Source organism: Eriocheir sinensis, chromosome 33 (genome assembly GCF_024679095.1).
Source record: "Eriocheir sinensis breed Jianghai 21 chromosome 33, ASM2467909v1, whole genome shotgun sequence".
Taxonomy (NCBI): domain Eukaryota; kingdom Metazoa; phylum Arthropoda; class Malacostraca; order Decapoda; family Varunidae; genus Eriocheir; species Eriocheir sinensis.
In genome coordinates, this window is record NC_066541.1 from 6,541,254 (window position 1) to 6,566,588 (window position 25,335).

Consider the following 25,335-nt stretch of genomic DNA (forward strand, 5'->3'; position numbering starts at 1 on the left):
CTGCACTGTGATTTTGAGACTTCAGTCTTGTTCCAGCATCTTTAGGGTTGAACACTTATTACAGTCCCTGGGAAGAGATCACACACTCTCATAGGCTTATAATCACCAAACAACTTTGTTATCAACCATGTATACTTTGAGAAATTCAATAATATACAGTTTCTTAAGATCCATACTAAAAATCTATTTGTTCGTGAATAATAAGAAAAGTCCAACTGCTAAAGCTAAGTAGCTAAAACCTCCTCAGTGAAGTTACTGATCACCATTCTTAATTAATGCATGTACGACACAGTTTTGGAATGCACAAGTTTAAACAGGAGCCTGAACACAGCAAACCACCCAGCTTCACTCTATCCAGACACTGCCTTCAGGAACAGGTGATGATATAGGAAAAAGGGAGGGTTAAAGAACAATGACAGGGAGGCACAGCTGCAGCCCTTCAGGGTCATGGGCACACCATTGCACTTAGGTAGATTATACGGGGTCCCAGGTACCCCTTACAGTCCCACAGCATCTGTCAACTTTAATCAAACACTCCTATGCAAGCATGTTAGATTCTTACCACTCAGTGGACAAAAATGCTTAAACAAATTTACATTCAGGTTGTCAAAATAAATATAGGTTGCAATTCATGAATACGAGGACTAAACCACTTCCTTTTATGAAGTGAATGTCATGATGTAAAAGGGTATGGAAAATTTACTTCATACAGACACTAACAAGACTGACAGCATTCCAAGTGGGTAGTAATTAACTTACATGTTACATAAAGTAGAGTATTTCAACAGACTGAAGCAGCTATTTTGGCAAGATATCAGAGCCATTTCTCAGCTAACCCCTTCGCTCCGGCGACGCCAACATCGGCGTCACTGTATGGAAAGGGTTTTGTCCTCTTCTAAACCTCTTAATCCTCTTCTAAACCTCTTAAGAGGAAATGGAAGAGGATTAAGAGGAATTTAGAGGAGGATTGAGAAGTTTAGAAGAGGATTAATCCTCTTCCATTTCCTCTTGACCCTTTCCATACTGTGATGCCGACATCTGTGCCACGGATGGAAAGGATTAATCTTACTTAGAGCTGAAAAAGAGGATACAAGACAAGCACATAATATCATCATGGTTGTGATTCAAGTCATGGTAAACAGCAGTCTCTATGCAGCAGCCTTTCCGCCCTTCTCAGCAAACCACTCGTCAGACTTGTCTTGCTCCATGGCCTCTGTCAGCAGTTCGTCGCCCTTGGGATCTACCTGAGACAACTCACGGAAGCCTTCATCTCCCACAAAGCAGATCTCATGGCCATCCTGGGTAGATAAAAAGCAAATGTTGGGTAATGAGGATTTCTTTTCATGGTAAAGGAGAGGCCAGGAATAAAACACACAAAACAGCAACTAAAATCTTGTAACATGCTGCTCCCCCCAAAAAAACACATGATGCCCCAAAAGAGTAATCAAATTTAGTTCCTAACACTGTCAATAATATGTACCTTTAATTCATCTTGGTCTCACAAAGCTCATTTAAGAAGAAACAAATAATAAAGGTGACAATGTTTTGTTGAATGATACTCTTAACTACTGACATCTGATACTGGCCTTTGGCAATATACTCACACAGAGAACTCTGAATATAACATTATCAATATAAAAATTGGGGAAGGCAGGATAACACAGAGGGAGTGTGTGAGAAATGTAAATGTGGCAGGTGTGAGGAAGATCTTTAACAAACTTGTCAGTTTTAGAAAATTAGAGAAATAGGAAGCAAAAGTGAAAGGGTTGAGGCATTCAAAGACAATAAATAGACAGGAGAGAAAGAGGAATTTGTCTCAAAGGAATCTTTAAAAGCCAGTTTTTAAGATAGAAAGAACTTAATTATGACAAATCTCAAACAACAGGGGAGAAACTGAACTTTCTGGGATGGTATTATTTGAGGCCTTTGGTTTGATAAGGGCCTATTGACCAAATTGTTTGTTTAGAGTAATGGGCAATAGTGTGGGGAGTTAACAAGGCATACAAGGATGTGGTAAAGACAGAAGCAGGACTGAGAGAGCAAGGCTGGTTTGCAGCTCACTCTTTGACTGAATCCGGGGAAAGGGCAGGGAATGTGAGCTGTGATTGGCTAATGATAGGTCCTCTTCATACTTGCTAAGCGACCAAGAAACCAGGTGTAGGGCCTATAAGCTTGTTAAAATTCACCTTCAAATATAGGCTTTTCAACCTTACAGTCACGGCCTAATGCAAACAAAGACTCTGAATGTGCAGTATAGCCCCTGCTCTACAAGCTGGTAAACGTAACTCAATTTCACTATTGTTGGCCGATAGGCCCTTATCAAACCAAAGGCCTCATTTCTCTGCTGAACTTGAAAAACAACTTAAAATTCAGAGTGTTAAGTGCTGCCAACTCACCGGGTCTGCCAGAATGACCACCTGGACCGTGGCCTTGCCAGGGGTGTCCAGGGAGATGTATGGGGTGAGGATGGTCTGGTCATCCTCCTTCATCTTCTTCTCGATGCCTGGCAGGTCACCTCCCGGGGCAGAGAAGGCAATGCGCCCAAAGGCCTTGGCATGGTTCACAGGTCCACCTATGATCAATGAACAACACACTATAGTATTTTGATCCAATCCTCTATGGTGAGTATTCAGAATTCAGCTTTCACCCATGTAACGTAACTTGAAATACACATTCTAATACTTCTCTACGTACACACTTGGGCCAAGGTTGGGTGTGTGCAGTTATTTTTTTACCTTCATTATCAAGTGCAGAGTTAGTGAAGCCAATCATAATTACTTTACATTTATCTTTTCTATTGTCTTTTACTTGGCAATAGTTAAGAATATGAATGAAATAATATAATTGTCTGTAAAAGTCAACAGGAAACTGCCTTTTAACATTCCAGACACTAGTGCTCACCAATGTCCTGCAGCACCAGTTTAGCTTGAGTGTCACTGTAGCCAAGGGTGGCACTCTTGTCTGTCCTGCTATAAAGAGTCATGCCGGCCAGGTCCTTCCAGTACGCCACAGACTTTTCCAGGTTGCTGCTTGCCAGGACGACTTGCTGCACTGGGTCTGTGGTGAGGAAATGACACTGTGGCATTATGATGACATTTCAACAGGTTAAAGAAAGTTAGAGCATTTGTTTCAACTAGTCTACCTGTTATGTGCTTCTTTCCTCTCACATAAACTTAACTAGATCATTCATATGTCTCATTGCTGTTTTCCAAAAACTGAGAAAAGACCAAGACTTTCAGGCTATGGAAAAGGTTATAAATACCTTCAGAAATATCATCCCACTTTTCCCATATATTCAGTGGTAAAAATAATACTTCCTTTTGACTATCACAAGTTAAAAGGTATACGAATATTCATGTACCTTCAAAATCTGAGTGTTCTTTTCTATATATTAATCTTTTGCAATTCCTTATTTCATTTTTTTATTTATTTACAGTAAAGACATACCAAGGGCTCAATATAAATCATTAAAAGGATGCCTGCAAAAAATAATGCTTTTATAAAGTTAACAAATTGAATGAATGGGACAACAAATATTCATTTAAGTTTTCACCTTTGTCAGCTGGCTGCGGTTTGTGAGAAATGATGAACTTGTAGCCACCAGGGGCCTCCAGGACACTGTGGTTTCCTTCTTCCTTTACAGGCCAGCCACTCTTTTGGGCCCGCTCCACAGCCTCCTGGGAGTCTATGTGCATCCCTAGGAAATCATTCCCTGCAGAAGAGAGCAAAACAAATCTAAAAATGGGCCAATAATTGTGCTGCCACTACTGCTATGGTTTCACTCCTTGCAGTAAAATTTGACTTACCATACATTAATATCAATAATAATATAGTAATTCATTCCCCACAATCAAACCTAACTCTTTCATACATACAAATCAGTAATGCTAAGGACCAATTATATGGTGCTAAGATTTAACTTTCACAATAAAACCTGATTCATTATACATCCCTATCTGCTTGGTGTTGACAGCTATAACCCATGTTCATGTGGGGTCACTTTTTAGAGGTTCTAGGTTGGGGTTCAAGACTGGATGCCATTCCTGGACTTATACATTGCACCACTAGGGTTCAAAACCCCTTCATCATCACTTCCAACCCACTCAGCCAGTGTACCTTACTCATTATACAACCCTACATCAACAGTTATCAGGTGCATATTATCTATGGGTACTTCATTAGCTGCATACCCATTTCATACTGGGAGACCCCATAGTTGTAAGTCAGCTCACACACAAAGTGGTTATCTTCTGGTCCATATCCGATCATGGTCTTGCTCCACTTTCCGTCATAGGGTCTGGAAGGGACAGAGTTTATGGGTTTCTCAGGCAAAAGTAACAAGGGCCATAAGATATATTCCATTTAAAACCAAAAAACACATATACTTAAAGTCTTTCACAAGCCTTTTCTAGAAATTTTCCATAATTAATTAACCACCCATATTTTTCTAAAGCAACAAAATAAGAAAACAAATAAGCCTAAAGGTGCGCTATCAAAAATCTGAAATATTTTTAATAGAAATTTGCTACAAGGCTCAGTTAACATTGGCATTAACAGACATCTATCTATGATTTAGGCACAGTAGTTATTTTTCCGGCAAAAACATTAATACATAGAAGGCCAAGGTATTCTAACTAAAGTAAAAAATATTGTTCATATAAGTTGTTTGCAAACTTCACTTAACATTGCTTTCAATAATCATCCAGTCCTGTATACAGCTTATGGGTTTCTCAAGCAGTAACATTAAATTTAAAAAATCAATGACAGCCAAAAGGTATTACATCCAATGTAAAAAAGTAGTTAATGGGTCTGCCACAAGTTTCAATTAAGATCACCATTGACAATCAACCACTCAGGTCTGCAAATAGAATGCAATGCCTCATCATCTCTGAAAATTGATCCCCCAAAGTACTGTTTTTCATCAGTCCCTTACTCACCCATTACAGGCAGCCTTGCAGCCTTCATCAAACTCCTCATGACGCAGTACCTGAAAGAAAGTTGAGAATCATTATCAAATTCATCAACTTGAGATTATGATTATGCATAAATCTAACTGATGTATTTTCAGCACACAAAACTCCCACATATACTTATAGTTCGACATCATAATTCTTCCTCGGTTAGTTTTCTTGAAATTATGTGCATTGTTGGAGCAGACAAACTCCATATATTTGCTGTGTTATAGAAGTTTCTTAGACCCAGCAGGCTTCCTTAAGTTTACTGCATTTTGAAGTAATAAAATTAGATGTATATAGTTTAAAGGCTGAATCATTACACCCAGCAGGTTTTCCAGACATCTAATGCTTGTAGGTCTATCTTATCTAGGCTACCTGTGTAACAAAAAATATAATCTTATGCTTATCTTTACGCACCTCTTGACCACTCCAAACGCAAGAGGGATTTGGGTGTATGCGTAAGCCTAGACCTTCGACCCAGAAGTCAATGTATTACCACCAGACACCACTCAAATCGAGTCATGGGTTGTATTTCGAAAAGCATTAGCAACCAGAGTTCAGAAGTTATCCTTAAGCTGTATATGGCCCAGGTTAGGCCTCACCTGGGTTATGCTGCTCAATTTTGGTGCCCCTATTACAGGAGGGATATAGATTCCCTTGAAACAATACAGAGGAGAATGACTAATATGATCCAAAGACTTAGGAATTTACAGTAGGCTACAGAAAAGGACTAAAACAACTTATTAACTTGTATTCTTTGGAAAAATAGACTGAATAGGCATTGAAGTGAGGTGATTAAATGGATTAAGGGAATTAACAAGGGTGATTTAAATAAAATACTTATATTAAAAACTGAGGTATGAACACAGGAATGTGTATGAGTCTGATAAATTCAAATTCAGGAGGGAATTAGGCAAGAACTGGTTCATGATCAGGGTGGTGGATGAGTGAAACAAACTGAGCAGGTATGGAGTTGGGGCAAACACAACTGAAAGCTTAAAATGGAGGTGAGATGCATTTATGAACAGGAAGGGAATTTGGTGAAGAGCCTATCTTCAGGATCTGCCATATGAAGGCTGTCTGGCCTCTTGTAATCCTCTTATATCCCTTTGTATGCCCTTGTGTCTCCTCTTTGGGCTGGCATAGGTCTACAAGACAAACTCTAGACAAACTGAATACATTTGATTTAAACATATTACATAACAACACCTCAAAAGAAATTATGGTAAACACACATTACACAATAACATCTTGGGAGCACTTCTATATCATACTCCATAAACTAAGGAAATATATATACATCAATAAACAAACCACACACACAATCTCTCTCTCTCTCTCTCTCTCTCTCTCTCTCTGGATAATAGAATACATTAACATAACACATTACACAACAAAAACTTGGCTCCAATTATACAACTCTAGTAGAATAAATACAATAAATACATTACACAACAACACTTTTGACATCAATTTCATAACCTGTCAACTCTGAATTAGCAGAATACACAAATATACTCAATAAAACACAAACATTATAGACCCAACACTTGTATAACATTTGAATTTTGACAGCCCTTTCATAACCTATCAACTTTATCTAAATACACGATTGTCAAACATTCTACATCATCTCTGGGCAGTCTGTATGTAGCCTCATCGTCACAGTCCACAGCCTCCTTAATTAAGAGATCTCTGGCCTTAATGAGATGGAATCCACGATTTGTATAACATTTGAATTTTGACAGCCCTTTCATAATCTATCACCATTGACTAAATACACAATTGTACGTCAAGTATATTCTACATAATCTGGGCAGTCTGCAGTCTCATCGTCACCCCCATCAACTGCTTTAATTAGAGATCTCTGGCCTTAATGAGATGGAATCCACGACTTGTATAACGTTTGAATTTTGACAGCTCTTCCATAACCTATCACCATTAGCTAAATACACAATTGTCAAGCATCCTACATCATCTGGGCAGTCTCCAGTCTCATCGTCACCACCATCAACTGCCTTAATTAAAAGATCTCTGGCCTTAATGATCGATGGAATTAGTGCACTTGTATAACGTTAGAATTTTGACAGCCATTTCATAACCTATCACCATTAGCTAAATACATAACTGTCAAGCATCCTACATCATCTGGGTAGCCTGTAGCCTCATCGTTACGCTCGTCAACCCCCTTAATTAAAAAATCTCTGGCTTAATGAGATGGAATGAACAACTTTTTTAACACTTGTAACTGGACAGCCCTTTCATAACCTATCACCATTAGCTAAATACATAACTGTCAAGCATCCTACATCATCTGGGTAGCCTGTAGCCTCATCGTCACTCTCGTCAATCGCCTTAATTAAGAGATCTCTGGCCTTAATGAGACGGAATGCAAGACCAGCAATTACCGCATGCCTTGTGGTCAGCTGCTCCCTCCCTCCCTCATACCTTCATCCCTAAGATGTCTCTGTAGAACTTTGCCGTCTCCTTTCGGTCGCCAATCTTGTACACGAAATGCAGGGCCCTTCTGGACGCCATGGTAGCTGATATTTAGGCCGGGGAGGCGGGGAATGGTAAGCCGGGAGTGTGGGCTGACAGCTGACTGGGCCTGCTGACTCCTCTCCTCTCGTCTGTCTGGTGTTGTAAGCGCCGCCCACATTATCCAACGCTAGATATCACCTTAAACTTCATGTCTAGCTGATTTGTATCCATTATTTCGCCCTTGCCCACAACCACAGTGCCCACGGAGAGGTATGGAAGGATAATAACAAACGAATAGTGTTGTCCATGCCTCCTCAAGAATGCCATTGCTACGAGAAACACCTTTTATGCGAAGTTATGCCTAAAAATTGACGTTTTCACTTTGGACTCTCTCTCTCTCTCTCTCTCTCTCTCTCTCTCTCTCTCTCTCTCTCTCCACCACCAACTCTCTTTTAAACACACACACACACTTGCTGGAGCTCATAATTATTATATCGTAACATTAAACAGGACACATTATATTTAAACAGTCCGAAGGAGGAGGAGGAGGAGGAAAAACTCAAGCCAAGGAAAGGTGAAGGAGAAACATAAAAACAAGGGAAAAAGTAATCAGTTATTGCCTAATGCAGGAGAATGGTGTGTGTGTGTGTGTGTGTGTGTGTGTGTGTGTAATGCATCATGGCCTCATCATGTGCTGGACGCGTGATCGTCAGTGTGTTTGGAAAGTTACATAAAATAAAGCCTATTACTGTGTGTGTGTGTGTGTGTGTGTGTGTGTAAGAAGGACACACACACACACACACACACACACACACGTACACACAGTTTAATTACGTCATCTTGCATACGAAACCCACACACTTCCAAGAATAATACTAATTACTAAACCAGCTCGCACCAGCAATATATGGCGACGGGTCAGCGAGGTGGGAACAGTCGACCCTATATTGTCTTACGTGACGCTCCCGTTTGGCATTTACGAAACCCTAACATGCTGCTGGTGATAAAGGATAAAGGTGGACGGAGTGGCGATGAGGAAAATATATCGCCACAAACAAACTCGCCCTTCAGTCTATTTGTATTCAGTTTAGTTGGAGTCAGTTTATGTATTACTTCAAACATGACTTAAAAAAATAAAAAAATAAACTATAGGAATGAATGGATGGATGGATGAATGAATCGAATACACAAGATACCTGAATAAAGCATTAATAGTAAAAAAAGAAAAAAAAATGCAGAACACACGTGAAGCTAAATTTTACGTTACTGCATGAGAGAGCTAGCTAGGGCAGTGTACGATGACTGGTTTGCACTGAAATGAAAAAAGAAAAAAAAAGTGAAAGTCTAAAATTAGCTTACTCATGAAGGATAGCAAAGATAGCATTTTTACACATATATATCGGCGTCTCGGTTAGTTCCCCTATTTGAAGAGCCTCTCGTAGATGTTGCTTCTGCATCTTGAAAAAAAAAAAAAAAAAAAAACACCCATGAAAACCCGATTAAACTTGATTGATTGATTGATGGGATGGGAGACCGATATACGTTGAAGAATATGGAGCAGTGGACGATTGTTATACGCCTATTCTGTATTCACCTCACGAACCCGAAATGGAGGGGATGGATAGGGAAGGAGAGCGGATGGATGGTGGACGAGGGCTATTGCATCAACCATGGCACAAACCCACGTGACTTCTGCAGCCTGGGAGGATTGGGAGTGACTGAGGGAGTGAGGGGCCAATGGAAGGGGGGGTCGGTGTTGTGGTGTACGTAGTACTATGTGTAGAAGTAATGAATTAAGATAAGTTGATGACTGATAGACGAGAAAGATGGATGGAAGATGATGATAATAACAATAATAATAATAATAATAATAATAATAATAATAATAATAATAAGAAGAAGAAGAAGAAGAAGAAGAAGAAAATAAAATAAAAAGAAAAAGAAAATGTTGATGATGATGACGACGAAGAAGAAGAAGAAGAATTAAGAAGAAGACGAAGAAGAAGAAGAAATGGCGAGGAAAAGTAGGTCAAAAGAAAAAGAAGATGAAGGAGAAGAAAGTAAGAGGAGAGAGACGCAGAATAGGCGAAGGAGTAGAGTAGATCAGAAGAAGAAAGAAAAGAGGAAAATAAGAATAAAAAGGAGGGGAAGGAGGAGGAGAAGGAGGAGAGACCCATTTCGTTCTAGAGTTGACCACACCATAAGTTAGAAAAAATGCATCGCCACCACCTCCCCCCCCCCTCCTCCTCCTCCACTTGCATTCTTGCCATTGTTAATCTCGTTAACAGTCATCTCTTTTGTTAGTTTATCTTCCTACCATCCACGCAGAGCTCTCCGTCTTTGGTTCGTATCTGCCGAAGAAGTTGTGAACATGGGAGTGCAGGGGAGAATGTAGAGAGGAAGACTAAAGTTGAGTTGAAGTGTGTCGTATGTAAGGAGACCAACGAAAGAAGGGACTTTCAGGAGATGAAGTACAGAACCAGGACGCATATTTCTGGTTGATGATGATAAAAAAAAAAAAAGGTGATGATGATGATGATAAGACGAGCGGTCGTAGCTCTCAAACTAACCGAGTAGTATTTCCCAGAAAAAAAAGAAAAAAAACATTTGACGCAGGTGTTGAGCCCCATACGGACACGTGAAGCTGTCAAGACCAAGAAGCTGTAGTCTTTTTATTTATTTCTTCAAACATTCTTGTTTACAATTTTATATTTCAATAAAATTATGAATGACAATGAATAAACATATACACAATATCATATTTTTATGAGACCTAAATGCTCAGAGACACGCCAGTCTTCGTCGACAGACCGACTTGGTCGGCTCGGCTGACGTCAGCCGATAAAGTCGGTTTGTCGGCACCCTGCGGGTCGCCATGGGCAAAGGCACGTGCTCCCCCCTGTAGGGAGGGAGCAATCTTTGAACAACAACAACAACAACCTAAATGCTAATTTATAAGAATTGTGGATTGAAAATTAATACGTAAAAAAATGAATATTAAACACACACACACACACACACACACACACACACACACACACACACACACACACACACACATATATTTCAGGGAACTAAAGGCACGCATACAAGTTTTCCGAGATTATATGCGTGAGAGGATAAGAGGTTCTCCCAGGTGGGCTTTAAAGATATTAAGGTATTAAGGTAACAGGTGTGGAGGAGAACGTAACGGGTGGAAGGAGAGGATCGAGGAGAAAGGAAAGGGGTGGGAAAGAAAAGGAAAGGAAAGGAGGAAAGGAAGTGAGAAGGGAAGGATATCATATAAAAGGAAAGGAAAGGGAAGGGAGCTGAGGGGAAGGTGACACTCTCTCTCTCTCTCTCTCTCTCTCTCTCTCTCTCTCTCTCTCTCTCTCTCTCTGCTCCTTTATGTCCCTCAAAGATGTTTACTCCTACTAGTGTCTCAAGGCCGAGTCTCGTTACTGGTGTGAAGGAAATGGGGTTTGTAGGGCTGAGGAGAGAGAGAGAGAGAGAGAGAGAGAGAGAGAGAGAGAGAGAGAGAGAGAGAGAGAAAGGATATAAAGAAAACTACCTATACATGAGATGACTAAACATACATATGCATAACTGTTACTCACCGTATTAACAGGTATGTGTGTGTGTGTGTGTGTGTGTGTGTGTGTGTGTGTGTGTGTGTGTGTGTGTCGTGCCATACTACCCTTATTGTTTGTTTCCTTGTCGGGCGGGTCCCTGCATCAAATAACACGTGAACACAAAAATATAAAAATAATATGCAGTTTTTTGTGGTTGATATCATAAGTGATGCAATGCTCCTTCACTGGACTCTTTATTGAGAGAAGGAATAAATAAACGCTACGTCACTTTCTGGATCGCCGCGGCGGCCCCACCGGAGCGGCGCAGAAGATTCTCCAAGCACCTATAAAATTTAATGATTCAGCAGCGATGGACGCATATGTGGACGGCCACTCAAAGCTCGTTTGTTCGGCCGTAACGTAAAATGCCGCGCTTTGAACGAAGTTAGTGTTTAGTTACAAGCAAAAGATAAGGAGGATAGGGTTGCTGTTATACAGTTTGGCTATTTCCTCTTATAATCAAGAATTCTGTTTTTTGGCGAATGGCACTGCCTGGAAGAGAGGAACCTGTAAGAGAAAGTCGGGGCAGGAAAAGAGGTTTAGGTGCAAGCAGCTAACTTTCCATAGGCATGACAGGGCCGGGAATAAGTCATGCAGTAGGTTTACATAATTTGTTTATTCGTTTTATACTTAGAATTGTGCCTGAGAGAGAGAGAGAGAGAGAGAGAGAGAGAGAGAGAGAGAGAGAGAGAGAGAGAGAGAGAGACGCTAGCGACACATGGCACCCAGCCTCTACAAGCAAATAAAGAGAGAGAGAGAGAGAGAGAGAGAGAGAGAGAGAGAGAGAGAAGGGAATTGAGGGAGTGTCAGTGAGGGGAATGAAGACAGCCGGGAGGAGAAGAGGGAAGTACGAGAGTGCCACGGGAAGGGGAAGGGGTGGGGGTGAGTGGTGCCGCCCCGGCACCACTCACCCCCACCACCAGACAGTGTATTAACAGCAGCAGCAGCAGCCACCAGTCGACTAGCAGTCGTAGCAGTGACAGCCTGGAGACGGAGGAGGAAACACGTCGCTCTCTCCGTCCACCTTACGTGTGTGTCTTGCGTTAAACAGGTAAGGACTAACAGCACAGGTAACACGCAGAGTCCCTGGATACCTTTGGCTGTGTCCTGTCTGTTTCGTTCCGTCCCTGTGCGTCGCTGTGACCTCCGTGGCTGTGTGTGTGTTGGTGACTGTGCTCTTGTTCGCGTGTGCACATGTGACGACGGCGCTGCGGCGGGTGTATGTAGGTGGTGATGGTGATGGTGGTGGTGTTCTATGGGTTACTGGTGTGTGTGTGTGTATGTGTGTGTGTGTGTGTGTGTGATTACCAATGCCCGTAATGCATGCCCCCCCCCTCCCCGTGTCTAATCAAATGTATAGTTCCTTTAAATCATATATCACTTTTTGCATGCACAATTTTATTTAGTACATAGTGCCAGGAACACGTATACCCAGGGCACGTGCCCTGAACCCGCATTTAATTGAAAAAAGAAAAAAATATATATACATTGTTTATTTTACAAACTAATAATTTTACATGCTAATAGTGAACTGTGATTGCTTAATGACTAATGGAATTTGTCAAAGCTACGTTTCATTAGTCAGGGTAGTTAATTTAGCCACACACTGACCGCTCAAATCCTTCAAACTACCGTACTAATGCTTTACTTTCTTGTCTTTTTAAGGCTTTCCAAACAATCTTTAACAGAATGGGTTCGGCAAAGGGCGTTCAACTTGTGATCTTACCTAACTGGCTCAGCCTTTCTTTATAATCTTCTATCGATATTTTCATGCTGACTGCTCCTCTGAATTTGCTAACTGAATGCCTCCCCTCCTCCCGCGGCCCCGCTGCGCCCGACTTTGTACTCTACCCAGCTCATCCCTATACTGTCCAACTCCCTTATGCAAGAGTTAACCAGCATCATCATTCTGTCACCCCCTTCACTGGCAAACTCTGGAACAGTCTTCTTTCATCTGTATTTCCTCCTGCCGACAACTTGACCTATTTCAAGAGAGGAGTATCAAGACACTTCACCCGAAATTGACCTCTCTTTTGGACGCTTTTTTATTCTCTTTTATTGGAGCAGTGCTTGGCGGTTTTTTTTTGTTGTTTTCATATGTTTGTGCCCTTGAACTGCTTCAATTACTGTAATTTTTTTTTTATGAACACGTATACGGCATGATTTTGTACTGTATGTCATAAAATCTGAAACTTGTAAGTGATGCGAAGGATCGGAATATAAATAAACTAAACATTATTACACACACACACACACACACACACACACACACACCCGGCAGCTCACCATGTGCCCTGGCCCCTCTCAGGCTAAACATGCCCTGACTCCACTTCATTCATGCTTGTGTGTTTATGTATGTTGTTTGTTGACGTTGTTTGGTCCTTTGCTGAAGATGTTAAACAAGGCCAATGTATACGGAAACAACAACGCGTATCCTTTGTCACTGCTGAGGAGCAAACATCACCGTGGGCCTCTTGTGTGTATGTATGTGTATGTGTGTGTGTGTGTCATAGGAAATCATTCATCAGTACCATCCCGACCAATGTAAAGCGGCGTAGACTATTTTATGTAGTTTTATATGTAGTTAGTTATGCTGGGTGTTAGTGGTGATGGTGATGTGCCTACTCACGAGAGAGAGAGAGAGAGAGAGAGAGAGAGAGAGAGAGAGAGAGAGAGAGAGAGAGAGAGCAAATACCCTCATCTTGTCATATTGCACCTCCCCTGTCCGCGGCCCACCACATAACCTCTCTCTCTCTCTCTCTCTCTCTCCTCCTTCATGCCCCTCAAGGATGTTTACTCCTACTGGTGTATCAAGGCCGAGTCTCGTTACTGGTGTGAAGGATATGGGCTTTAGAGAGAGAGAGAGAGAGAGAGAGAGAGAGAGAGAGAGAGAGAGAGAGAGAGAGAGAGAGATGCTCTAATTTCATCTCTTCACTTGTTTCTTTGTCTGGCCTGACCTTTCCATTGGTTGTCCTCCTGCCCATCTGTTAACAGCTCTACGCATGAGGTGAGCAGCTGAGGTCTATTTCCTATTCCTAATCGCATCCATCCTGCTTCTCCATCACTTGTTAAACCCACTAATTTTCTTTCACTTCCTCTGTGTGCGCTTCTTATTTTTTTTCTCTCTTGATCTTTTGTGTGAGCCGGTTTTTTTAATGATTTTATTTACCATATGTTAGGACCAGCAAGATACATAGAATATCACACACACACACACACACACACACACACAGATGAGCACCGAGGCCACACACAACTACAGCGTACGCCCCAATTTTACGTTCCCCAACTTTACCAAGCTGAAATCATGCAGTAACTCGCTACCCGACTGGCACAGAAACATCCCCTCACACACTCCTTTAATTAACGACAAGGAAATTGGGAGGGTCAAACCAAGAACCAAGTCAAGACGGCCTTGGATCTTCCATCCCAGAACGGCTAAACGCGGTGACCGGCGTCTTCACGGTGTATATGATTAATTTTATAATCCAGTCTGGTAGTTTTAAGAAGCAAGTTCTTGCATTCACTTGCAATGCACCTAGGTCCTGGTCCTAGGAGAATTGAAGGTGTGAGAGCAAACTCCGAACAATAAACCCGGGCAGGTGGGGCTCGTTAGACGTCGTAGACAATCCATGTGAGGGGAGCATCAAAGAAAAGGAAAATAAAGAACACCAGAAAAAGGAAAATATAAAAACGAAGCATCAGGATAAGAAAACAAACAAACAAACAGATAATCCACCTTTAGGCCCTAACCTCGCCAAAATTATGGGCGAGTCTTTTCTGGGGAGAAAGAGGCTCATCTAAACCAATGAATATAAAAAAAAGGGATGATATAGAAAATAAAAATAAAATGGAAAAAAGAACAAAAAAACATCGAAAAAGAAATGTAACTGCGATAAAAGAACAACATCAAGAAAAGAATATACAGAGAAACGTCATCCACCTTTCGGCCCCAACTAACATCGCCAAAATTATGGGTGTGTCTCTTCTGGGAGGAAAGCGGCTCACCCAGACCAAGGAACATTATAAAAAGGATGATAGGAAAAAAATAAAAAAATAAAAGAAAAACAGCAAGAAGACACAAAGGAAAAAAAAAACGATAGAAAAGAAAGGGAAAAGAAAAATACCAATAGAAAATTTAAAAATATATATCTAAATAAATAAATAACATAACATAAAATAAAAATAAATAAATAAATAAATAAATAAATACAGAATATAGTAAAATTAACTCACTAAATAATTAGCTAAATTTAACTAACTATTAAACTACCTATTTAACTACCTACCTAACTAACGGTAATATTATGTTTAACTGCCTATTAACTATAACTAATTAACTAACATACCATCTAACGATCTAACATGGATAATGAGGCAAGGTGAGGAAGGGGCTATTACACTGGGCAAATTTTCCGTGGATCTTCAGTCAAACCACGATTTCCGCTGGCGTGGTTCTCCTATTTCCGTGGTTTTCTGACTTGTCCACGATCTTCCAAAGCTACGGTCGATTTCACCGAAGGACGACAGTATTACTCACCATCATCATCATCAGCAACAACAAGAAACAAATGAGAACCACGCTAGCAGAAATCGTGGGTTGACTGAAGATCCACGGAAAATTTGCTCAGTGTAATAGGGGAGCTGCCTTGTAAAAATCAACCGGTCTCTTGCAGACTCCTCACGTTCTTATGTCCTTTTGTAAACACACGTGCAAAAGACTGACGCGGCTGTTCCTCAGTGTAAATTTTTTCCATCAGGGACATGAGGTTTATGTTATCAGTCCGGCCTTTTACCGCTGCCCGGACTAACTAACTTAATTTTTTTTTCCTTGCCCTGTCGATGTGGATAAGATAACTGGCACGATTTATAAGATTCACCAAGATTTATCTGCATTAGTCTACGTACTTCATTTCCGTCCATAAAGTGAATCGAGAGTAAGAAATAAGAATATAATTAAGAAGACGTATTGAACCCCCTGGGACCAATTAAACTTGATACACAGAGAGAACTTTCCCGAAAATTACAAATGAACATGAGAGGTAAAGTTACTTTCCCAGGTGGTTAGTCAACGAAAAACAAAACAAAACAAAACAAAAAAAGTGACAAATTATTTCTTCTTGCCCAATAAGATAACTGACATGACTTTCAAAGATTCACCAAGATAACTCAGCATAGTCTACGTCCTTCATTTATATCCATAAAGTAGAATGTGTTTCCGCGTTAATTTAAAATAGCCCCCAATATTTTTTTTTTCGTTGACAAACCAACCTTTCTTCTCATCTTCATTTGTCTTATTTTCGGTAAAGTTTTGGTTCAGTTTTCTCAAAGTTTGAAGTATCCCTCAGTTTTTTTTTTTTGTTTTTTTCATTGACAAACTAACAACAAATTTTACCTTTCCTCTCATCTTCATTTGTAAATTTTGGTTACGTTTTCGTTCAGTGTATCAAGTTCAACCAATCGATTTTGAGGCGTTCATTTTTCAGTGTTAATTACATTCTATATTCGTTATTCTCCACTAATTCTTACTTTTCTATTCTATTTTTTTTTAATGGATCCTTAATTAAGTCGTCCAATTCTCATTATTATATATATTCTCATTCTTTATCTCTAATTCTTATTTTCTACTCATTCTTATTTTTTTTCTTATCTTGTCTGAGTCAACATCACCAGAAGCAAGCTACTTGACACGGACGAGCAAATAAACACGCTATCAAGACCGACCAGGATAAGGAGCCACTTTTATGGTCTTCTACTAATAAACATGATCCTCTGTGCTTACGAAATCTCTCTCTCTCTCTCTCTCTCTCTCTCTCTCTCTCTCTCTCTCTCTCTCTCTCTCTCTCTCTCTCTCTCTCTCTCTCTCATCAGCTAAGCGATATGGAGCGTTATCTTAGATCCATCAAGATAACCCAATTCTAAGCCTAGTCATCAGCGCGGCGGTCCTCTGTCTACCTTCCCTACGCCTCACCTGCGCGATAACGTCAAGAAGCCTTATCGAGATGGGACAAGATGACGATTTCCGTTTCAGTGAGCAAGCATGTCTGTCTTTCGGTCCGTTTTAGTCGACGAAAAAAAATACTTTACTTTATTTTTCCTTGCCATACAGACGTGGATAAGATAACTTCATGACCCTGAAGATTCACCAAGATTTCTCTGCATTATTCTACGTTATGTCACTTGCATCCATTAAGTAAAACGTGTTATCATACTACAACAACCACACGTTGGATTGTAGTAGCCTTCTTTTTTTTGTTTTGTTTTTGTTGATGGCGAACGAACTACAAATTTTACCTCATCTTCATTAGTAATTTTCCGTAAAGTTCTGGATCATTATTTCAAATTTAATCGATCTTAGGGCGTGCAATTCTCATTCGTATTTATTTCGGCTCTTATTTTCAAAATTACTAATATTGTGGATCGGAAAGTTCCGTCCAAAAGACTACTGAGACTCGTTCCAGAGATAAGGCGTAGTTTACCGCAAAATGTAGAGATGCTCCTCGGAATCAGCAACCCCTTACCACCTCTTGTCCTCTACGCGCTCAGGTGTTAGTTAGGAAAACTATTGCCATATTCGTACAACTGCGGAGCAAGTTTATAGGACTGCAGAGAGGAATTATACGTCACTCAAAAGATATCATCATCGGTACATCACAAGCTCATAACTTGTGGGCTTCGTTGAATTCTAGTCTGTTTAACCATGACTCAGAAATTTCCTAGTAGTAAACCGGATGAAACCTTTGCCTCTCGTCAATTAGAAAGAGTTCGTTTTTTTTCTTTCTCATTTTTTTTTCAAGCAGAGTATTAAAGTGGTTGTTCTGATTCTTAGATAGGGATGGGGGAACCGAGTACTTTCTGCAAACCGAATAATTCGGTATTGATTACTCTTCAGAGCCGAGTAAACCGAGTAAAGAATGATTACTTTGCTGAGTCGACAGCTAAGGCGGGCAACAGATCGTACAGGGATGGCAGTCCTATCACAGGATGCTAGAAGGGGGGGGAGGGGGTCAAAGGGTTGCCAGAGATGAAAAGTGTTCATATTCGTCTATTTTCTTATAATAAGACATCTGTCGGTATATGAGGCAGCTATTTAATACACATAAACATTCCACGCCTCCAATGTTGCGCATAATTTATGTTTTTTTAACTGCGATGATGAGTTTCATTTCCCAGACTGATCATCTATAATGTGACTTACCAAGTTGATTACTCTTGCCTTATTAGTTCATCATCGATCGATTGATTAAATCCCCCCCATTTTGGAGGGATTTAATCGATCAAGTAATTGAATTCCAAGAACCGAGTAAACTGAGTACTACACGGACCGAAACGTACATCCTTATTGTTCTACCTCATACTTGTATTCCCTAACCTTCCCAAACATCATTTGCATTTAAATCTTCGGGGCTTCATAAATTGTTGCTTGACCTCGACTCCTATGGCGACATTGATCCTCAAGGATCCTCCGCTTTTTCTTACTGTTGCCATAATTTTATTCCCTAAGTCAGCAGTTACTGTTCGCATTTTAATCAGAAGAGGAAGCTTTCCTGCTTGCTGGCGTATTGCGAACGATAGCCATACCTATCCCGTAAGCATCCTCAGCCACCTCCTCGCCAAAAGAGTACAGGCCAATTATTCATTACTCCAGTCCTATCAAGACTGTTTGAGCGACTACTTGCCAAACGTCTTTCCCGTTTCTTGAAATAAAATAACTTGTTACCGGAGACCGAATTTGGTTTTAGAAAAAAATGGGTGTACCTGTGATGCACCTAACCTTGGTGCATCAGGATTCTTTGGCTGGGTTGGAGACTAGGCTTGTGTCTCTTGATTTCTCCTCTGATTTCGACTTAGTTATATAATTATAAAACACTACTTTTTTTCAGTAGGAATAAGTGACTCATTTTATAATATTTTACGATTTTTTTTATCTGACGAGCATCAACCAAGGCTTTCTAATATTGCACCAACTCGTTGCCATTGATGGATATTTAGCCTCACTCACGTCGTCTGGTGTTTCTCAGGGCAGCGTTCGTTCTCGGTTCTTTTCTTTTAATTTACTTTACTAGTGATGTGTGGCATGGCATTTCCTCTCATTTGATGGCCTATGTCGATGACATTTCTTTATTCTGCCCTATTCCTGTTTCTCAAAGTAGGTCTCATGTGGCAACTCATTTGACGATTTGAATTTTTCCTGATGTTAGCGATGGGGCATGAAATTAAATCCTGCCAAGATCACATTAGGGTTCCCAGAAGGCTGATCAGTCAGGAGTGCAGGGCTATTTTTAATGAAGATACAGTTGTTTTAATCATTTTTCCCTCTGCTCTTTTTTGAGTACTGTGGTTAAGTTTAGATGTCGGCAGCTCCATCTCATCTCAAACTTTTATATCGTTCTTTTAACGCAGTAAAGTTTCCGCTATCTCAACCTCAACATGGAACTTTGTCACCGTCGAATGGTTGGTGCTTTGACTTTTGTTTTTCTAAGATTGTCATCAAAGTGAGCACCCTCCTCACATCGCATTACCGGCTCAGTTTCAGTCTATCCGCCGTACACGTTAACAATCCAATGGGCGTGCTCTTCAACCATTTTTTTTTTTTTTTGCGCAACAAACCAATTTTCCCGTTTATTTATCCCCAATTTGATGAAAATAAGGAATGTTCTTCCATATGAAACTGTTTCTCCTGTTGGCATTGATGAGTTTAGAGGAAAAGTCATCACCCACCTGTTAACTCATTAGGGATTATTTCCAAACTCTTCCTTTCTCCAGTCTTCCCTTTACTTAACTGCCACTTTCTCTTTTACTTTCCATATCCGTGAATGCTCATCGAGGAGACTCTTTGGGTCTATATATTTATTTTCTTCCTGATGACCTTTCGTGGATTTCAATAATAATAGGTATTATAACAACAACAACAACAACAACAGGATAAGAAGTCACTTTAGCGCTTCAGCTATGCGATAAGCAGCGTTATCTTAGATCCATCAAGATAACCCACTTCCAAGCCTCGTCGTCAGCGCGGCGGTCCTCTCTGTTTACCTTCCCCACGACCCACCTGCGCGATAACGTAAAGCCTTATCGAGATGCACGTCTACCTTTCGGTCTGGTTCACCCCCCCCCCCTCTCTCTCTCCATCAACGAGGCACAGACAGCCACGTGACAGATAAAGGAGTAATGATAATCCATTCATCTCCTTATTTCATCGTGAATGTTTGGGTTTGTTCCTGGATCAGCGTGCCTATAGGGTACTGCATCAATCGATTATTATTATTACGTATTATTATTATTATTATTATTATCATTTTTATTTTTCTCAACTGCATGTTAGTTTATCTGAACAGAAATGAATAAGACGATATTTATAACACATAACTAAACGTATATACTTAATTTAAAGATCATTAGAGTAGTATATGTATGCCTACCGTACCCTATTTCAAACGTGTATGAGACAGATATAGTTTAATATTTGCCAAGAGTTACGAATTCTTAAAGATCGAAGAAAGATTATGAGTGAAAACTGATACACAGCCAACTGTATTCGGTGTTTTATGCTGTATTCTCCTTGTTTCGTGTTTCGGGACATAATTATTTATTTTATTTTACTTTATTTTTGTTTCTTTCCCCAGGCTTGTTGAACCATGAGGGCGGTGGTGGCCTTATCGACCGTGGCGGTGGTGTTAGCGACTCTGGCTGCACTGACAGAAGGGTTCCAGCCACGGAGGATTATGTTTGCAAGATGTTCCTCAGGTGTGTGCACGCTGATTCTCTCTCTCTCTCTCTCTCTCTCTCTCTCTCTCTCTCTCTCTCTCTCTCAAGAAAAAAAAAAAATCTCACGTGCATTTTCCTTTATAATACCACACATAACACATACTCTTTAATTCCATGTCTATTTATCACCTCTAGTACCCTCATAATTTTTCCCAAACAAAAGTCAGATTTCTTCCTTTATTCTCCTTTTCATGTGTTTAACCATCCTTTCTTTTCATGCTTTCACCTTTTAAATAACTTTTAATTAACTTTTCTCCCTATGTAATTTTCATGTCTCTTCGCTCTCGTATGTCCTTCGGTATGACATTCATTTCATACACATGCAACCAACACTTTCCATTATTCATCCTTCTTTTTTTACGTCCTTATTGTTTCTATGGACGAGCACACCTCAATTTATTTATTTTTTCCTTTTGATGTCTTCTTAAATATCTCATTAACTTCACGTAAACATAATCCCCACCTTCGTTGTCCCTTTATTATGTGCTTTCCCTTACCCTCTCGCCCCGCAGAAGACCCAGTGCCGCGGGGAGTGTTCATGTCCTGTGCCAACCGTCGCGGGGTGTGTGAGGTTAGGATCGGCCAGACTCACATCCTACGCGCCATCTTCATCCCACGTAAGTACCGTGATAGTAAGAGTTCCTGTAGTAATACGCAGTTGTTCCTTTAGTAAATTAAGAAGAAAAAATATGTATGGGCGTTGATTCGATCCATGCTGTCGGAGGCGAGTTCAGACGGCTTCCCCGCCATGGTCACCATCCGCCAACATGGATGACTTTGCCCTTCTCTTGTAGTTGCAGGAAGACGATGATTATGCCCTACTATCGCCGCGGGGAGAGATTTCGGCCAAAGGAGAAGAGTTTGGTCGCGGCAGCTTCGTGTCGAATACAGAAATAACAGAACGAGAATGTTGATGGAATGGGAGACGGAGCCAGCGATGTTCTCTGGAACACGCTGACACACATGCCAGTCCGTCAATCCCTGAACAAACCTACACACAACAGTATAAAAAAATAACTCACATACCTTCTAAAAAGGTGTAATCTGGCCGCCTTTGCAGCCACCAGCCTCCCCGGTGACTGGAACAGCTGTTGACACACACTGGGCACACTGACGCCCTGCCTGGCGCATTGCGCACCGCAGCGCCGCCGAGTGCGCCACACTTTAACATTATAAATATTTCAGGATGAAGAAGGTATTATATGTAATTTTAGGGAAAAACTCAACAGATCACAATTTACAAATTATTTCATACATATAGGCACCAATGTGCTCAAACGCCACGGGGAAGTCCGATCATTCCCGGTGGTACGGATGTGACCCAGAACCCGCGTCACCCGCCACACACAGGACCCGGTGTCACGGCGGTGTGGCCAAGGATTATATACTGTATATAATCCTTGGGTGTGGCGTCGAATCTCGTCCTTTTGAATAGTCCGTCCGCCTTGTACTTTTTTTTTATTTATTTATTTTTTTTTTTTTTACATTCCCGCCTATAGCGCCGGTAGGCTTTCTTCAGGGGCCAGATCTAAGTCTATATATACCAAGTCAAGTCACTCTGCTTCAAAACTGCGACCGGTACGCGCAGGAGGCGGTTTTGGGGCGGAGCAGCGGGATGACGTCACTTGAAACTAAAAAAAAAAAAAAATAAATAACCGCCAGTTCAGGGGTGACTAAAGTTGGGGCCTTGTGTGCACTCTGGATGTGCATTCTCGCCTTCTTTCACAGCGCGTTCAGGCAAGCCACTGACGAAAAAATGTCTTTATTGTGCTATTGCGTGAATGTAATTCCAATCCCTACAAGCGGCTGTGTGGGGTGTGAGAGAGGGCATGATGAAGTGATTGATTTAAATTAGTCCGCCTTTCCTCGTTTTCTCTAAATCCCTGTTTCTACATTCTCTAGTTTGGCTCCAAGCAGTGTCACGCATTAACCACGCCTCTGCCATGTCTCCTCCCACAAACCTGCGTATGACTTGACTTGGTGTATATAGACTTAGGGCCAGATGGTCGGGCCAAGCCCGTCGTGGCGCAGGCATTTTTTTACAGTGACTGGTGACTGCATTTCGTGCTTTAGTAACACGTTTCGATTGGCATCAAGTTCATTGAGTGTGACACGTCTGACACGATCGTCAGCAGACCGGCTCCGGCAGCATCTGCTGCTGTAGCCGGACCGGTCTGTTGATGGCAACCGCCTTTAAATAATTATTATTCTCTGGAGACAATCGATGGCAACCACCTTTGAGAAATTCTTCTTCTCTGGAGACAATTGATGGCAACCACATTTGCGAAATTATTCTCTGGAGACAATCTCCGCACCCTCAACATAGGCTGTCGCATGACAAAAAGGCCCATAATCCCTCTGGTGAGGGGAAATATGTCACCGTTACACGGTATATTTCCATTTTGGTTTTTTTCCAAACCACAAGCCGACTCCTCACTCCTGTCTTGGAATGATGCAAGATATACCTACTATAGCGAAATTGTTTGATGAAAAAACCCTGACATGTGTAAGAAAGGTAATATACCTTTTCTAAACTATCCATATTGTATTCATATCAATGAAACAATTATAACCAACAAACATCCTAAAAATCTAAGTAAAAACATTAAATCATCTCTTTGCAATCACTCAAATCCTCTCTTAACCAGAAATCAACTCAACGGACGTGGACTCCTACGTAAGATGGAACTCCTGGGTTGAACTTCCTTTACCCGATCAGCGGCGGGATGCATGTGATGGAGAGATCAATTGTCCTGTCGTGGCTGGAGTGGCAACGCAGTTCACTTACTCTCTCGACATCCAAGACTTCTGGCTCAGGGTGAGTGGCAGGGGTGGGAAGAATGGGGGAAGAGGAATTAAGGGCAGGTAGAAAGGGTTTGTTGCATGCTGGAGGAGAGAATGGGGATGATGGGGGTAACTGTTGAGTTTAGATGTCAGGAAACTCTAACATTACAAAACCTCTTTTCTTTGTCTCTTTCCAGGATGAATACCCTGTGATATGGTCGCTTACAGACAGGGAAACAGACACACCCATCGTCTGCTTTAAGTTTAAGATCAACATTGTATAGCCAAACTGTGAAAAAAAGACGTGGAATTAGTCTCTCTCTCGTCAATTATTTTCCTTATTACATAATACTCCACTAACCTTGTATGATGTACAGCTCTCACCGCCTCGACTATGTATACCTCGCCATCAGTACATTCCTAATAATTTGAGCTGTACACTATTAGTGATTTGGTAGCTGTTAGGGAATCAGTCTACACTATCTTAGCCAAGAATTGCAAGGGCAGTTGATCTTATGACAAGTTCCACCTCAACCCTGGTTCAATTTTTTTTATAGAAACTTTCGTCACACCTCACAGGCGCCAATTAACGTAACCCTCAATGCTTCATTTCATGTGTTATGTGTGGGATCATGGGCTCAACCTGTATGGTCCTTGTGACTTCACTATCTATGCAAGTAAAATGTAGACTAAAAGATTATCAATATTGTTAATAATATGATTTCAAAACAAAATTATTTACACAAGTACTAAACTGAAGAAAATGGAAATAATCAGTAAACTGTCATTCCAGTTATTCTAAGCTCACTCCCCATCTCCCAAGGATAGTTCTGATCATGCCAAGCACATGTATTAAAGAGAATTAAGTGTACAGGCAATGACCTTAACAGCCTTGCTCTTACTAACTTGGAATGACAATGTAAGATGAGCAAGACAGGGTTATGTATGGTAGAAAGAAATGGTGAAATATGACTTGGAAAAAGTGAAATATTGGGAAATGGATACACCATATGGACTTTTTGAAACCTATTACATGTATTTTTGGTCACAATACACGATAACATCAGAGTTCCTTAGTATCATGGTAACCTTCCTATATACTCCACTAGAGCATGTATTAGTATTATGATCAATCAATGTGATTGTAAAGTACTAGTCTGTTAGTACTATTCACACCAGACATAAACACATCTTGATACAAAGGTTGTCATGTGATCCCTTGGCAAAGACATTGTATTTGCTGTATAGAACCAAAAGCATGTGTACACACACACACACACACACACACACACACACACATCAGTAGCTCACAATGCCATCACACTAGACCACTTTCCAAAGGTTCAGATTGTTGCCAGATGGAAGTACTTTCGTATCACCTCTGACATGTCACTCCATTAGACTAGTCAAAATCCTTTTTGATATAAATTCACCTACAAGGGAAAGGAATGCTATCAAATATGCTTTGTCATGAACACATTACAACTAATGATTACAAAAAAATCAATAATGCAGCTGCACATTACATGACGTCATGATAAGCAGATTAGATGTAAAGAAATGAAGCCGTTGTTGGCAGAAGAGCACATCAGCTTTGTGGCTATGAATTGTGTCTTATCAACAGCATAAATCTGAAGAAATATTAATTTCATTTCTTGAAGAGATTCATGTATTAGAAAATCAGTGAGTACCCTTACTGACTCTCAATGAATAGCAAGGCCTTCAGCCTTCAGCCA

At 40.7% G+C, this 25,335-nt stretch overlaps 2 protein-coding genes across 3 annotated transcripts; one reads left to right on the forward strand and one right to left on the reverse strand.

Annotated features, from left to right (window-relative positions):
- Positions 1-114: 114 nt before the first annotated feature.
- On the reverse strand, positions 115-21,943 carry LOC127006638 (glyoxalase domain-containing protein 4-like). 2 transcript variants are annotated; one of them, XM_050876776.1, is made up of 7 exons: positions 21,842-21,943; positions 4,938-4,987; positions 4,191-4,297; positions 3,554-3,712; positions 2,902-3,057; positions 2,397-2,572; positions 115-1,298 (listed from the first exon to the last, which is right to left on the reverse strand). In XM_050876776.1, the coding sequence occupies exons 3-7, from the start codon at positions 4,267-4,269 to the stop codon at positions 1,149-1,151; spliced, it is 720 nt and encodes a 239-aa protein (XP_050732733.1). In that variant the 5' UTR covers positions 4,270-4,297; positions 4,938-4,987; positions 21,842-21,943; the 3' UTR covers positions 115-1,148. The 2 variants fall into 2 exon arrangements, with proteins under 2 accessions (XP_050732733.1, XP_050732732.1); XM_050876775.1 differs by lacking the exon at positions 21,842-21,943 and adding an exon at positions 7,404-7,692.
- On the forward strand, positions 11,942-24,667 carry LOC127006640 (uncharacterized). The gene is made up of 5 exons (XM_050876780.1): positions 11,942-12,098; positions 20,674-20,794; positions 21,328-21,432; positions 23,464-23,633; positions 23,797-24,667. Exons 2-5 carry the CDS (start codon positions 20,686-20,688, stop codon positions 23,881-23,883), a joined length of 471 nt encoding a protein of 156 aa, XP_050732737.1. The 5' UTR covers positions 11,942-12,098; positions 20,674-20,685; the 3' UTR covers positions 23,884-24,667.
- The last annotated feature ends 668 nt before the right edge of the window (positions 24,668-25,335 follow it).